At 46.4% G+C, this 13,418-nt stretch overlaps 1 protein-coding gene across 1 annotated transcript in view; it reads left to right on the top strand.

Annotated features, from left to right (window-relative positions):
* The window catches only part of BGLAP (bone gamma-carboxyglutamate protein), a 52,797-nt gene extending 40,664 nt beyond the window's left edge, over positions 1-12,133 (top strand). The window contains exon 4 of the mRNA XM_069650065.1: positions 11,703-12,133. Coding sequence (XP_069506166.1) covers positions 11,703-11,832 — 130 coding nt within the window. The 3' untranslated portion in view covers positions 11,833-12,133. The remainder of the gene's footprint in view (positions 1-11,702) is intronic.
* Positions 12,134-13,418: the final 1,285 nt, after the last annotated feature.

The raw sequence follows: 13,418 nt of genomic DNA, 5'->3' as shown, positions 1-13,418 counted from the left end.
CATCCTGACATTTGATTTGATAAATCATTTTATTTTGACCTTTGAATCTGTTGTCTGTGTCTTGGTTCATGATGCCTTCACAGTACATTAATATACATCAGAAAACTCGCATAAAAGTCAGGACTGACTAAATTGTTTACATGTACGAACTGTAAAACGAGACACAAGCTCCTACAACACACCATCCTATGACACATGCTTCAACAAAACACACTATTACTACATACGCTCTATGATACATGCTCCTACGATATGAGCTCCTACAACACATGCTCCTATGGCACATGGTCCTAAAATACACTCTTATTTTGCATACTCCTACAAGATCCACAGGGCTTACACGAAGTACCTCATGCCTAACCTGCAGTATGCACTGGTATCCGGTTGCCGACACATCCATAGAGCTCTGCCAATGCCCCTCTACAATGATTTCAAATACACCCAGTCATCCCAAGGCTTTTCATTTTACTAGAACGTCGCTGCTACACCAGCATGGGGCAACATTTGAAAGGCCCTGTGCTGGTGTGGCCTAACACCACGAGCTTCTACAACATGTGCTCCTACACCACATGCTTCTATGACACATGCGTCTATGACATGTGCTCCTACGGCATGGGCTCCTATAACGCAAGCTACTATGACACACACTCTTCTGATACATGTTCCTAAGTCACACACTCCAATAACATACTCCTACGACACACAAATGGCACACACTATTACCACGCATGATTGTAAAACGCAGACTAACGACACATTTATACAACATGCTGTTATGCTATTTCGACACGCTCATAATCAATGTACAGCTTCTTTACAAAATGAACATGTACATGTAGAATATGTACATCACACATGCTCAGAATCAATGTACTGCTTCTACACAAAATGTACTTGGAGGATAAGTAGATTACTCACACTCTGACTTTGACGTCAGTTTTCAGGAGATTTCATGAATGTGCATCTTTGATACAAACTGTCCAAAAAGAGGTCTATGAGGTTCATAGTTCCTACATTGCACAATTTGCATGTCCTGAATCCTCATATTAAAGTAATGGCTGACTTTTATAGGATACATATAGGAGGCATATAGCACAGGTGCATTTTATGATTTAATAACTAGTACTCATATGCTACTTATGTGCCATGCACTTATCGACCTTCCACTCATACACCTTACACCACAAAGGCTAACAACACATGCTCCTGCGACATGTACTCTTAAGACATGTGCTCCTATGACACACACTTCTTTGACACGTGCTTCTGTGACACATACCCCTACAACACACACTTTTGACACATGCTTCTACGACACACACTTCTACGACACACACTTCTACAACACACGCTCCTGTGACACACACCCCTATGACATGTGATTCTACCACACAGTCCTACCATACATGCTCCTATGACACACACTTCAATGACACACGCTATAACGACACACGCTCCAATGATACATACTTTTACTGCATGTACTCCTAAGACACATGCTCCTATGACATGCACTCCTTAGACAACGCTCCTATAACACACTCTTCCAACAACGCTTCTCTGACACCCCTCCTATGACACACACTCCTATGACACACACCCTTACCAACACATGCTTTCACAAAACATGCTCTTACGACAAACGCTCTTACGACGCACGCTCTTATGACATGCACTCTCTTGACACACACTCTCATGACACACACCCCTATGTCATGTGCTCCTATGTCACATGCTCCTATGACATACACTCTTACAAAACACACACTGTTAGGACACACCCCCAAGTGACACATGATTAAGACTCATAGTTTGGTGCCAGAAGATACAAATAATGTACTCACCTCACTCAAGTAGAGGATGACAGCACACATGTCCAAACTCTGCCGACAGGCCTCACTGAGAGAAGTCTGTACTGTTGCACAAAAGTCGGGGGTGATACCCATGTGGCAGCATTACAGATGGGCATCATTACAATACCTTCTTCCTTGACCCAGTATGACGCCACCCATCGGGTGTATTTCCACTGAGCTGCTCCTTGGCATGGCACACCATGATCGCAGCTTTGATCCATCTGCTGATTGTAGTTGCATTTACCGTATTCCCATTCACTTGCTCACTAAACAACCCCAGGCGGTAGCCATAAACTCTGTGTAGATTAATAATACTCTGGCCACATCAAAGGAATGCAGGTTCCCCCCTTGTGATATGCCAAGGTTGTTATCTTCATAAATATAGAAGACCGAGCATATCTTGTGTGTGAAGTGCGTGGCAAGCCAAAGGACCACCTTATTCGTACATCTAGTTTGGACAGTAGTAGCTGAATCTGCATCCTTATCATTATTGAACCCACGCTCTAACCTCTGAGCTAATGTGTCTCCCTTCATATATTATCGCTGGGGAAAGGTGTAATGGATGAAGATGAACTACCAGCGATGGACTGAGGCATAACATCAGTCCAGATACCAATGAAAAAATGTCCCACAATCAGGGGGTTAGGAGACACATAAAATCTGGGGGGGCTCCTTGGGGACTTTGCTTTTTATTTATTTATTTATTGTGTTTTAGTCAAAGAACTTGACTTTTCACAAAATTACAAAATTAAAATAGCAGTATGTTTTAAATTACATATATCATCACTGTATAAAACAAGAAGAAAATGCTCCCTGGATGAAAATGCACATGCTCCCTCAATGTGCTTCTTTCCACACCTGTCTCCCAGTATAGAGACGTCTGCAGAGCGTTTGCAATACCGTCATATCCTGCCTTTAAGTGCATTCTGTTATCACAGTCGTGAGAGATCCACAGGGCTTACACAAAGGACCTCTTGCCTAACCTGCAGTATGCACTGGTATCGGGTTGCCGACACATCCATAGAGCTCTGCCAATGCCGTTCTACAATGATTTCAAATACACCCAGTCACCCCAAGGCTTTTCATTTTACTAGAACTTCGCTGCTACACCAGCACAGGGCAACATTTGAAAGGCCCTGTGCTGGTGTGGCAGCGCAACCCCACATTTGGTGCCCCTGCAGCCTTGAGGAGGGGGGGGTGTACACACATTTTGTTTTTCCCCGTGCACTACCAGGGCTGAGGCCGGCCCCTGGCTACAGGGTGTGTGGGTGTGTAGGTGTGTTTGTGCCTGTCGGCGTGTGTGGTTCCAACCCCAGTAAGATAGATGAAGGGGTCTTCTTTCTAGTATTCACATATTGGGAGACATGAGTGTGTTTTACCTGCTCCCAGCACTCCACATTTCAACAGCAACAACTGAGGGTTGAAAGGCGCAATTAAAATGGCTTAGTTAGAATGGCCTTTTCAGTGGATGCCAGAAGTAAAATGCCTTTAAATGGGCTAATCATTGGCCTGAAAATGAAGAATGGCTATACCTGAGTCCTGTTGGCTTTTGAGGAACCCTGGGCTGTCATGAAAATTCGCAAGTGCTGATTTTAATGTTGTTATGTTATCCCCCTCTCCTCCTGGCACTTCTACCCTCCCTCTTCCCCGCACTTGCACAATATATAAATGACACAAGGCCTAGTAAGACTGTGGTTTTGTCCTCCCTCTGTCTTCCCTACCTTGTCTTGTTGTGCCTAGAAACACTTTTGTAAAGGCGCGTAATAAATGTCATATCATGCTTAAAAGTATGAAAGCCTGAGCAATGCAAATCCTTACATGTGGCAGACTCTACCCCAGCCCTTCCAGAGTTGTAAAGGTTCTGACTTATAAGATTAAACCTCACCTTTTAATATTTACCCATCTTACTTTTACTCACATCCTCCTCCTTAGAAGGATGAAAATCGGAGTCAGGCAACGCCCGCTATTTGAATGATCCTGCCACACACATACCCGCTTGTAAGAGGTAGCGTCCTTTTATGAAATCTCCTGTATTTCAATAGTACATAATGAATTGTTGCTAATTTTATGTCGGGGAGTAAGAGAAAGAATGCGACACGGCGGGCTTTATCCAAAGACAATGGTTCATGAGATGGAGGTGGGGAGGGGCAGACGTGGACACACTGCACTGTGCCTACACGAACAATCTCAGGTGGGAGATGCTGAATGCACACAAGTGCACTTACGTATCTTTCTCTTGAATGCAGCGCTGCATACAATACCAATGCAAACAGCCAATGCTTGCCTCTGCTGAGGTTCGAATGGAACCCTTAACCTATATACCACTCTGGCAAATTCCGTGGCATCTCTATGCTCCATTCATCTCCTCCCACTCGCGGCCTTCCCACGCTGTACCCCATCGTCCTCACACGACATGACACACTCACGCTGCCCCCCCTTGTTTTCACAAAACATCAAACACTGGTACTCACTTACCTTGGCTCGAGTCGAGTCTCTCTCCCTCGCTAATCAGTCAAACACTGTTGCGGAGGCCGGCCCAGCCTGCCTGCCCAGTGTCAGCACACGTCGCTGCCTGGCTGCTCCACTTCGCTTTGACAATGAGTCACACACTGACTGGACAAATGCAGGCTGCGCAGCAGTTCACTGCGCGGGAGCACATGCAGTTTGTTCCCCGACCCATGCCCCAGCATGTAGCAAATGTGCAGGCGCATGGCACGCTGCGAGCAGAAGTACTTTTAGCCTGCAGAACTTGTACTTTTACACGCTGACGGCTACAAATGGAATAGGCAGCAGATAGTGGCACTGTGCACAACAGACAAATTCTGGGGGGATAAATGCCATTGTTTCCCCCCTACTTAAAATTGTGGGGGCGATTTTTCCCCCAGTCTCCCATGTCTTACGCCCATGCCCACAATCACATATTACAGTTCAAATTCAGTGCTACCAATTGGTGTGTTTTTTGTAAAATATGTTGCAAATAAAACATTTGAAAACATTTTTGCACAGTAACTCATGAAACTGTCCCACTCTGACCAAAAATTGGTCCATTCTAGCCAAATAAACTGGCCCGTACTGGAATCATGGGATGGCACTTCCGTCATTGTCTATTGCTCTGTAGGTCTGTCCGAGCCTGCTGTCAGGGCGAATACAGAAGAATGGGTGTTGAGATTAGGAGTCACTGGGGCTCATTGCAAATTTGGCAGGGCTGAATCAATGCTGTATTAGAACTTGGCGGAAGCGCGCACCCACCATTGTTGGTAGCATCTGGCGGAATTACAGCTGAAAACTAAGTACCCAACAGTGAATACGCCCATATTTGGCAGAATAACTGTCACCGCTGGGCCAAACAGCACTAATTCCGCCAGCGGAATTACTGCCAGCTGAAATAATGTCATCGCAGGGAAAGGCAGTACTGCGGTGGCCACCTTTTAAAAACACAATCCATTGAAAATCGAACTGTAGAAGTGCCATGCATACCCAGAGGAAAGCCTAATCATGTCTGCAGGGAAAGGCAAGTGAAAGGTAACTGATTTGAGAGTGCGGAAATCCAAATTCATCAATCAGGAGCTAACAGTCCTAGCAGAGCAGGTAGTGGCCCTTTTGGAGGAGCTCTATGGGTCACAACAACACAAGACAGCCCAGCAGCGTAAGAATGCCATCTGGGCAGACATAAGGGCCAAGGTGGTGGCTGTAGGCCATATCCCACGGGACAACGATGACATGAAGAAGAGGTGGCACGAGTCTGCACCATAATTTTCATCCACTCCAGGGAGATGGCTGCCACAGGTGTAGGAGCAGTAGACCCCCTACAGCTGACCCCATGGGAGGAGATGGTCAGCAGCATGCTCCACATGGTGGGCCTTGAGGGTGTGGGTTTGGCAGATGCCGAAGCCAGCACCCAGGGAGAGCCTGGTGAATACATGAGTGAATGATGGACCCATTGCCAGAACAACCTTAATAGTACGTAGACAAACACAAACTGCCATGCATCCAGGCTGCAGCAACCACGGCAATGCATGAACCATCCATGTGACACTGCAAGCCATTACATCATGAGTCATGGAAGCCATGCTCCCCCAATCAAGTACGATGGCACGGGCAAGACGTACGAAACAACCACCATCGAACTGCAAGTAATAAGGACTGTCACACATCTGCATTACACATCACAACCACCCCTGGCCCACACAGCAGTCACTCATGCACAGACACCAGAGCAAGCATGGTACCAAACAGGTAACGCCTGTCAAGCAAAGAACATCACTGGACATGTGTCTCAAAGCTAACAACCACTGCAACTGAACAATAGCTGCAAGGCCCCCATGGAGACAATGTCCAACCGTATGTCTTCATGACTCCACCACAACTAGCAGGGCACCCCTCAGATGACAGTACTACAGGATACACAAGCAGCATCCGTCCTGCCCTGTATGTCAGTGATGCACATGACTGCATGGTCCAAGCAATGCACGACCCCCACACTGACCATATGCATGCACATCAATGCTGTAAACTGCCATACTGTCAGTCACATGAAGTATGCCCCCTGGTGGCCCAGCCCCCTGTAACACCATAGCACACACAACGCTACATGACAACACACCTAACACATTTCCACCAAGGTATTGACGCACACTTTCATGTCTCCCAACAGGCACACAAGACACCCAGGAATCCTCTGAAGGTGTCAGTACCTCTGGCACACCGGCGGCAGCAAGCGCTACAAAGGCCACAGGGCATGCCCCAGCCAAGAGGAGGAGTGTCACAAAAATAAACAAATCCAAGGGGACAGTACCATCCACCTCCATGGCCACTGGCACACCAGCCACAATTCAACTGCCTACTCTGACCATTATGGGGGCTGTAGCTGCACCTGCAACAGGGGCAACCCCTGCCCCCACCACTGAAGGGGACTCAGGAGTACTACAATCTGACCTGAGTGCTGACAATATCCAGGCATGTGCCCAACCCACCACACCCACTGCCACCATGCAATCAGAGTCTCGTGTGAGACATGTCTCACTGGACTCCTCCCCCCTGCACAGCCTCTCACCCATGCAGTCCTCCCCCCTCCCCCTTGTCATCTTGCCGTGCCCTCCACTTCGAGCACTCAGGGGACACGGATGACCATGAAGAGCAGGTAGGCTCGGCATCTAGCAATGAGGCTATGGGCCCCCAACTATCTCCTGAGTGAGTGCAGGGCCCCACATTGCAAGCCATTTAGGAGCGGCTGGACAGAATCGAGGAATGAGAGGTGGAAATGCGTGCCATCGCACAGGAGCAATTGCGCCATTCACAGGCAATGCGCAACGTGCATTGACCGGCTGTGCCGGAATACAGTGCACTCAAATGCACATAACACCCTCATCAGCCAGAGGGTGGGGGAGCTTGCTGAACAAATCTCGGTCTCACATGGCCAGGGACATCAAGGTAACCATGCAACACCTCTGGGGGCAGTGAGCCAGTTAGTTCTGTGTCAGCCACCCCCACTGATGGATCAGTGACCAGCACACTGCCCAGGTGCTCCCAGCGCTGCATGTCTCATGCTCCGCTGCCCACGCAAAAAGGGGACAAGAGGAAGAGCTAGTGGTTCAGCAGGTGAGACAGACTGATCGTGTGGGGTGGGTGATGATATTGGGGATCAGGGTGTGGGGGTTGGTGATGGAATTGGGGATAATGGTGTGTTGATTTGAAAATAAATCACAGTTGAGTCTAGACAATATGTACAGTGTTTATTCTATGGTGGTGGTGATACATGTGCATGCAGTGAATCATAAGTGATGTCAGAGGTCCGTGTGTGCTAAGTCAAATAATGTTGTCCGTGAGGTCCTTGCGGGCCATTCGTCCTTGCCTCACCGCCCCACGTATGTCCCGAGGAGCCCTGTATTCACCTGCAACATCTTCCTCATCAGAGCCAGGGGCAGAAGGGTCCTCACCTGGAAGCCTTTGTATGTTCTTTCGTATGCACATGTTGTGCAGCATTGTGCATATGTCTACGATTTTACCCACTTTCTCAGGACTGTACATGAGTGCACCACCTGTGTGGTGAATGCATTTGGATCTAGACTTCAGCAGTCCGACAGTGCGCTGAATGCATGTCCTGGTCCTTCTGTGGCCCTCATTATAGGCATTATAGGTTCCTCACAGATGTCACCAGCAAGGGTAACTGTGGATAGCCTGAGTCACCTACAAGAAATTGAATGTGCAGTGTTAAACAAGGACACTTGTTTGTCGAGATACATGTGTATGGGCCTATTGTGCCGTTGGCCTATGTGCGCTCCTCTGTGCATGTGGATGATGCACCTTGTATCAATTGTGTTAGAGGGGCATTGGCCTACAGAGTGCACTTTCAGTCATTCACAGAGTTTGCAACATCGTTCATCATGTATTCGTCTATGCACTGACGTCACCCATGCAGTTGACGCTATGGAGATGGTGGTAGGCCATCTTCCGCCCCATGACCATGCATTGGCAGGGAATCACTTTGACAGGTGCCTTGCTTGGTGCCACTGATTATGTCCTGTGGAGTCACCTGAGGTCATTTTGTGTACTGGGGTAAGTCAGTCATGGCACATCGCTTGTTCATTGCTTTCTTGGTGATACATTATGGGACTTTTAGATTGCTCACATTACTTCTCATTCTGTTCTCTATGTGTGTGTCATTGCGCTATGTCTTTGTCAGATATACTACTACCACTTACCCACAATCCAGGTACGCTGCCCTCTGTGTGTGTCCATGTACCCTGGCAGGCTTTTTCCCTCAGTATTATGGCATCATGTGTGGCACCACAGCATCGGGCGCGGCAGTGGCTGATTGGGAGGTCGGCATCACATGTCATTTGGACATTCATTTAATGGAACTGTTTCCTGTTCTGGTATGCCTGCTCCATTGCCTGGGGGTACGAATGCCACATGTGTGCAATCCACTGCTGCGGTCATGTCAGGTAACTGTGCAATGGCATCGAAACGTGCATTTGCTACGTGCATCTGCACCTGGGTCTTTGGCATTGAGATGTGCTGATGAGCATGCTTCATGAGCGCATCCAGGACTTGTTCCAGCACCTTTGAGAAAATTGGCTTTGACATTCCATGCAGCGTCCCAACAGTGTTATGGAATTTGCCCATGACACAGAAGTGTAGGTTGGACAGAAGCTTTACCGGGGGTGGGGGTGGCAGTTCTGATTGGGGTGGTGCTCTGGAGATCAGCCATGATCAGGGTGGGCAGGTCTGTGATGGTGGTACGGTCCAAACGATAGAGTATCACTAATTGGTTGTCTGTCAATGTCCTAGGGGATTGGGCGGACACGTGGAATGGGTGCCCTGTGCAGCACATGTCTCCTGCGTCTTTGTGGTGCCTGTCTCCTTCCCTGCTGGGGTCCAGTATGCTGCTGTAGCTGGATGATTGGTATCAAGTTGTGGATCCCATAATCAGCGTCTGCTTGTGGCTGCATGTTGCTTGGATGTGTGCTTGGGGAAGGTGTGGGCCTTATACACTCCCCCTGAGTGGATTGGGTGCACCTGTGACTTGATTTCAATCACCTATGTGCATTTACATGCACCTTTTCAGTGGAGGGAAAGTCACAGCATTGTAACTGCACTGTGGTATTGGCTGAATTACTGCCGATCTTCAGTGGTAATTCAGCTGTTTTTCAATTTGTAATACAGTCGAAACACCATTTATGGTTCTGGCAGTTATTCCACCGGTAGAATTAGCCCTGGCACTAATCCTGCCGGATGTCGGCTGTAATTCCACTGCAGTGATTCTGCCAGTGGTAATTCTGCCAGTGGAATTAGCAACACGTTGGTAATTTGGCATTGTCGTAAAAGTGGCAGTAATTCTGTTACTGCCACTTTTACTGTTTACTGCCAAACTTTTAATGAGCCCCAACTATGTTTATGGTATCCTTCTGCAGACATCTGGTGAAGTAATACTCGCTTAGAAAGGATGGAATACCTATGAAGCAAAGATTGTATATCCCGAAAACCTCCGCTCTATGAAAATGAGCTCATATAACTTCTTAAATGTGTTTAATATATTGTCATAAAGGTTACCAGACCTTTAAGAAGGCCAAGATGAAAGTGTAGTTTACCTTGGTGTCTTTTATTCTGGGAAATGTTTACAGATTGGCCAAATTAACAAACAGGAAGACAAAAAATGCAAATAAAGAAAAGCAATGAGTCTTCCCGTACCCATGTCTTCCTCCAGGCTTAAAGGGATGTGCACACCCTTCCTTTCCTTTGTCCCTCAGGGGTTCACCACGTGATATTAATTTGGGCTATAATTACTCACACTATGTTTTTGATACTCTTCAGGTTCTTCTCTTCTTTGAGTTCTTAGTGTAGGGCTTAAGTGAGAGGGAGGAGTGTTGCTGTCCCCTTCATCGTCCGTCATCTTGGGGTTTCTAATTTAGTCCTGGATTTAAGGGGTTCCAGCACCCTTCTCTCCTGGTCCTCTCAGTTATTCTTCTCCTTGGTTCCTGCTCCCGGGTTTAAAGCCATTGCCACATTCTTCTCCTTTCCAATTGGTTAAGGAGAAAGTGGTGGGGGTGAGGGGGGTGTCATCTGGATTATCAAAGACGCAGGATTTGGGGGGCCGCGATGAGCTACCTGCACTAGGTTCCTGAGTCTAACCCTCCTCAGCACCTTCTACTCCTGTGCTGCTCCTGTTCCTCAATAGCAAGACACACCCTTGTTCCTCCTTCCTCCTTCCTCCCACTGAGGATTTGAGCCCCTTTGGTTTGGGATCTCAACTCTAGCCCATGCCATGGGCTACGCTTACCCACTCAAACCTTCCTTATCTGACTGGTTAGGTTCTCCTTTAGGTGTGCTACTACCGCCTCCCGATTCTCTCCTTCCAGTTTCTGATATCCACCTACTTCCACCACCTATTGATTCGTCTCCCCAGTCCCCTCAGATTCTATACTCCTTCCTCCTTCTGATGTTGACTTCCTTCTACAAACTCTTGGCCATCTCCTACAACCACCATTTGATTCCCTCACCCTTCAATCTTGTGATCTTGTGATGTTCCTTTTTACCTCCTAGCCTCCAAACTCCTCAAAATTTCCAAATTTGTTCCCCTACCTGGCCGAAGCTCCTTCTTCTCACTCAACCTCCTTGATATCTCACATTTGCAGGGTAGGCCTTGTTCAAACATCACACTCTGCCCCTAAAAAGCTTCAATTAACATAATGCATCACCATGACTACACGACAGCCTCTAACAATATTAAATGTATCTGAGTAACTATTTATTAAGAGTGACATGAGTTGCAATAAGAGCCCATTTATTGTCCTTAAAAATTAGGCCATTCTAACCATTACGTTCATAATTGCACCATACGGTGTAAAGTATGTGCTAGAGCGATTTCACCTGTTTTAACACTTCATTTTGCACCTCCAATAAGTAGCTTGGGCACAAAACATATTTACTCTTGCTAAAATATCGATCACAAATTTTATATATCAACAGATTTAGTTGAACATTCAAAGAAATAGTTTTACAAGCCAGCATGTGTATGGGATGTGTCTTCAGCAATCTACTGAAAGTGAAGCCTTCTGCATTGGGTAGTTAGAATGAATGGCAATGTTCTGGTGAAAACGCCTGGACATTTTAAAAGCTGTAAACCATCCTCATGCCTAACTTCAGTTACCTAGGTGGTTTGCATTTAGGCATTTGTATTTTCATCCATTGGTGAACTAAAGAACCTCACATACAATTCGAGGGGGAAATTACATGTATAGATTGTCTCCATTCACCCAAACCGTATGACTTTTTTCGCAATTATATTTTTTAATGGTCCCTGGTTAGCACTATTTTATAACTTTTTATGCATCTTTTGTTATTCTATAGAGTTAATGATGTCTACGGGGCGCCTCTGGAATCCCACCGCGAGGTGTGTGAGCTGAACCCAGACTGTGACGAGTTGGCCGATCATATTGGCTTTCATGAGGCGTATAGGCGTTTCTACGGACCCGTCTAGATCATCGTTGCAAGTTGGCATCATCCTGGGGCATCTTAAACCAAGACAAGTCCACGACCCTGATTCTTCTGTTGCAAAAATCATATTCCAATGTTGATGGATTCAACATGCTGTATTGCATTTACATTGTGCCCGGCTGCTTGTGCATGTGAGCAGGTTGGCAGACTTTTAAGGCGGGCTAAAGGAGATTTTTCTCTCCTTTTGACCTTTGCAATATCCAGTTAAGAAAAATAGACTTTCCAAAGAAAGTTGTTATTCTTTTGGGCTTAACTATATTTCAATAAACGAATGTAATGCTTAATATTTTTCAGTGCTTAGAATTGTATGATACTACACTGGGTTCAGTGTGTTGGAGAGGTACCGTAATTAGACCTTGAATTAGTCACTGGCACACGGGCGATGCTAATAACGCACCTCATGAGGTTCAGAACCTCACCGACAGTATTATTGTTATGCATCCCCTCAGTGAAAGTGGAACCATTAACCGGGGTGAGACATACCCCTGTCGTTCTGTTGGTTTTAAGTCAAGAGCCTGCACTCGGTTAAGTTTGATGGATGTTCACCATTCTGTAACGTCTGTCAACAAAATAGATTTTTTTGATGATTTTGCAGAACCGTCCAGATTTTCCACTATATAATGAGTTCGGAAGGTTCTAGGCTGGCAGAAGTTAAAGTGAGCGGGGAAATTAGTTCTGCTGCTTTTCTCTTTTACTGCTGAGAGTTCCACTAATTTTTATAACCATTTTTTACAGTTCCAGACTGTTCTTTGGATCTTTTTGAAGCATACCTCTTAATTTTACCTGAAGTTCTTTTAAAGGAAAAATCAGTTTATTCGGGCTCCTGTTCAGCTGCTAAGCAGCAAAACCATGATTAAGTACTGGAGCGAAACAACGAAGCTCTACCAGCTGTTACGTCTAAACTGAAATCTAAGAAAACCAAACCAGGATGACTGTCGATCATCATAGGGGCAACCAAGATCCTGCACCTAGCTAGGGGATGGGACTTGCTTCCAAGATAGAGCTTTGCCTGGCATTTGGGGAAACGACCCCCTACCCACAAAGCAAAGGAAGGGGGAAAGACAGCAGTGGTGAGTGCATGTCTGAGCATGTAGTGTTGTGGTCTGTGCGCATGCACCAGAGACCAGCGGCTTCACTTGAAACAGACATGTTGGCAGAATGGAGCCTGAACCTGAGTTGACCCATTGTCCCATTCTCGGGTACCATTTGCTTCCCACCCCTATCTCTGCGAGGCCCTTGGCCTGCCTTCCCATCCTCCACCCTAGAGCAGCTGTAGCCGCTCCTGCTCATTGCTTTCTCTTCCCGCTTGCAGCCACCCTGTTCTTGCTGATTTCTTTCATACACACAAAGACAACAGTTGCATCCCTGCTGGAATCAAATGGTTATGTATTTTGAAGTGTTACATTTATATATTTTCAAAAAGATACTATTCGGACCATTAAGCTCACTCTGTATGTGTGTGCAAAAAAGGTTCAAACGGTCATTAACATACTTAAAAGACAAATTCAGAATGTTTTAATTAAAAAAAATCCTATTCCCATTTAGTTGGTGTCATTTTAAAGTTAATTA

Source organism: Ambystoma mexicanum, chromosome 1p (genome assembly GCF_040938575.1).
Source record: "Ambystoma mexicanum isolate Mex_15411 chromosome 1p, UKY_AmexF1_1, whole genome shotgun sequence".
NCBI classification, from domain to species: Eukaryota; Metazoa; Chordata; class Amphibia; order Caudata; family Ambystomatidae; genus Ambystoma; species Ambystoma mexicanum.
The sequence above is the reverse complement of the archived record's forward strand: the minus strand, read 5'-3'. Positions and strand labels throughout refer to the sequence as shown.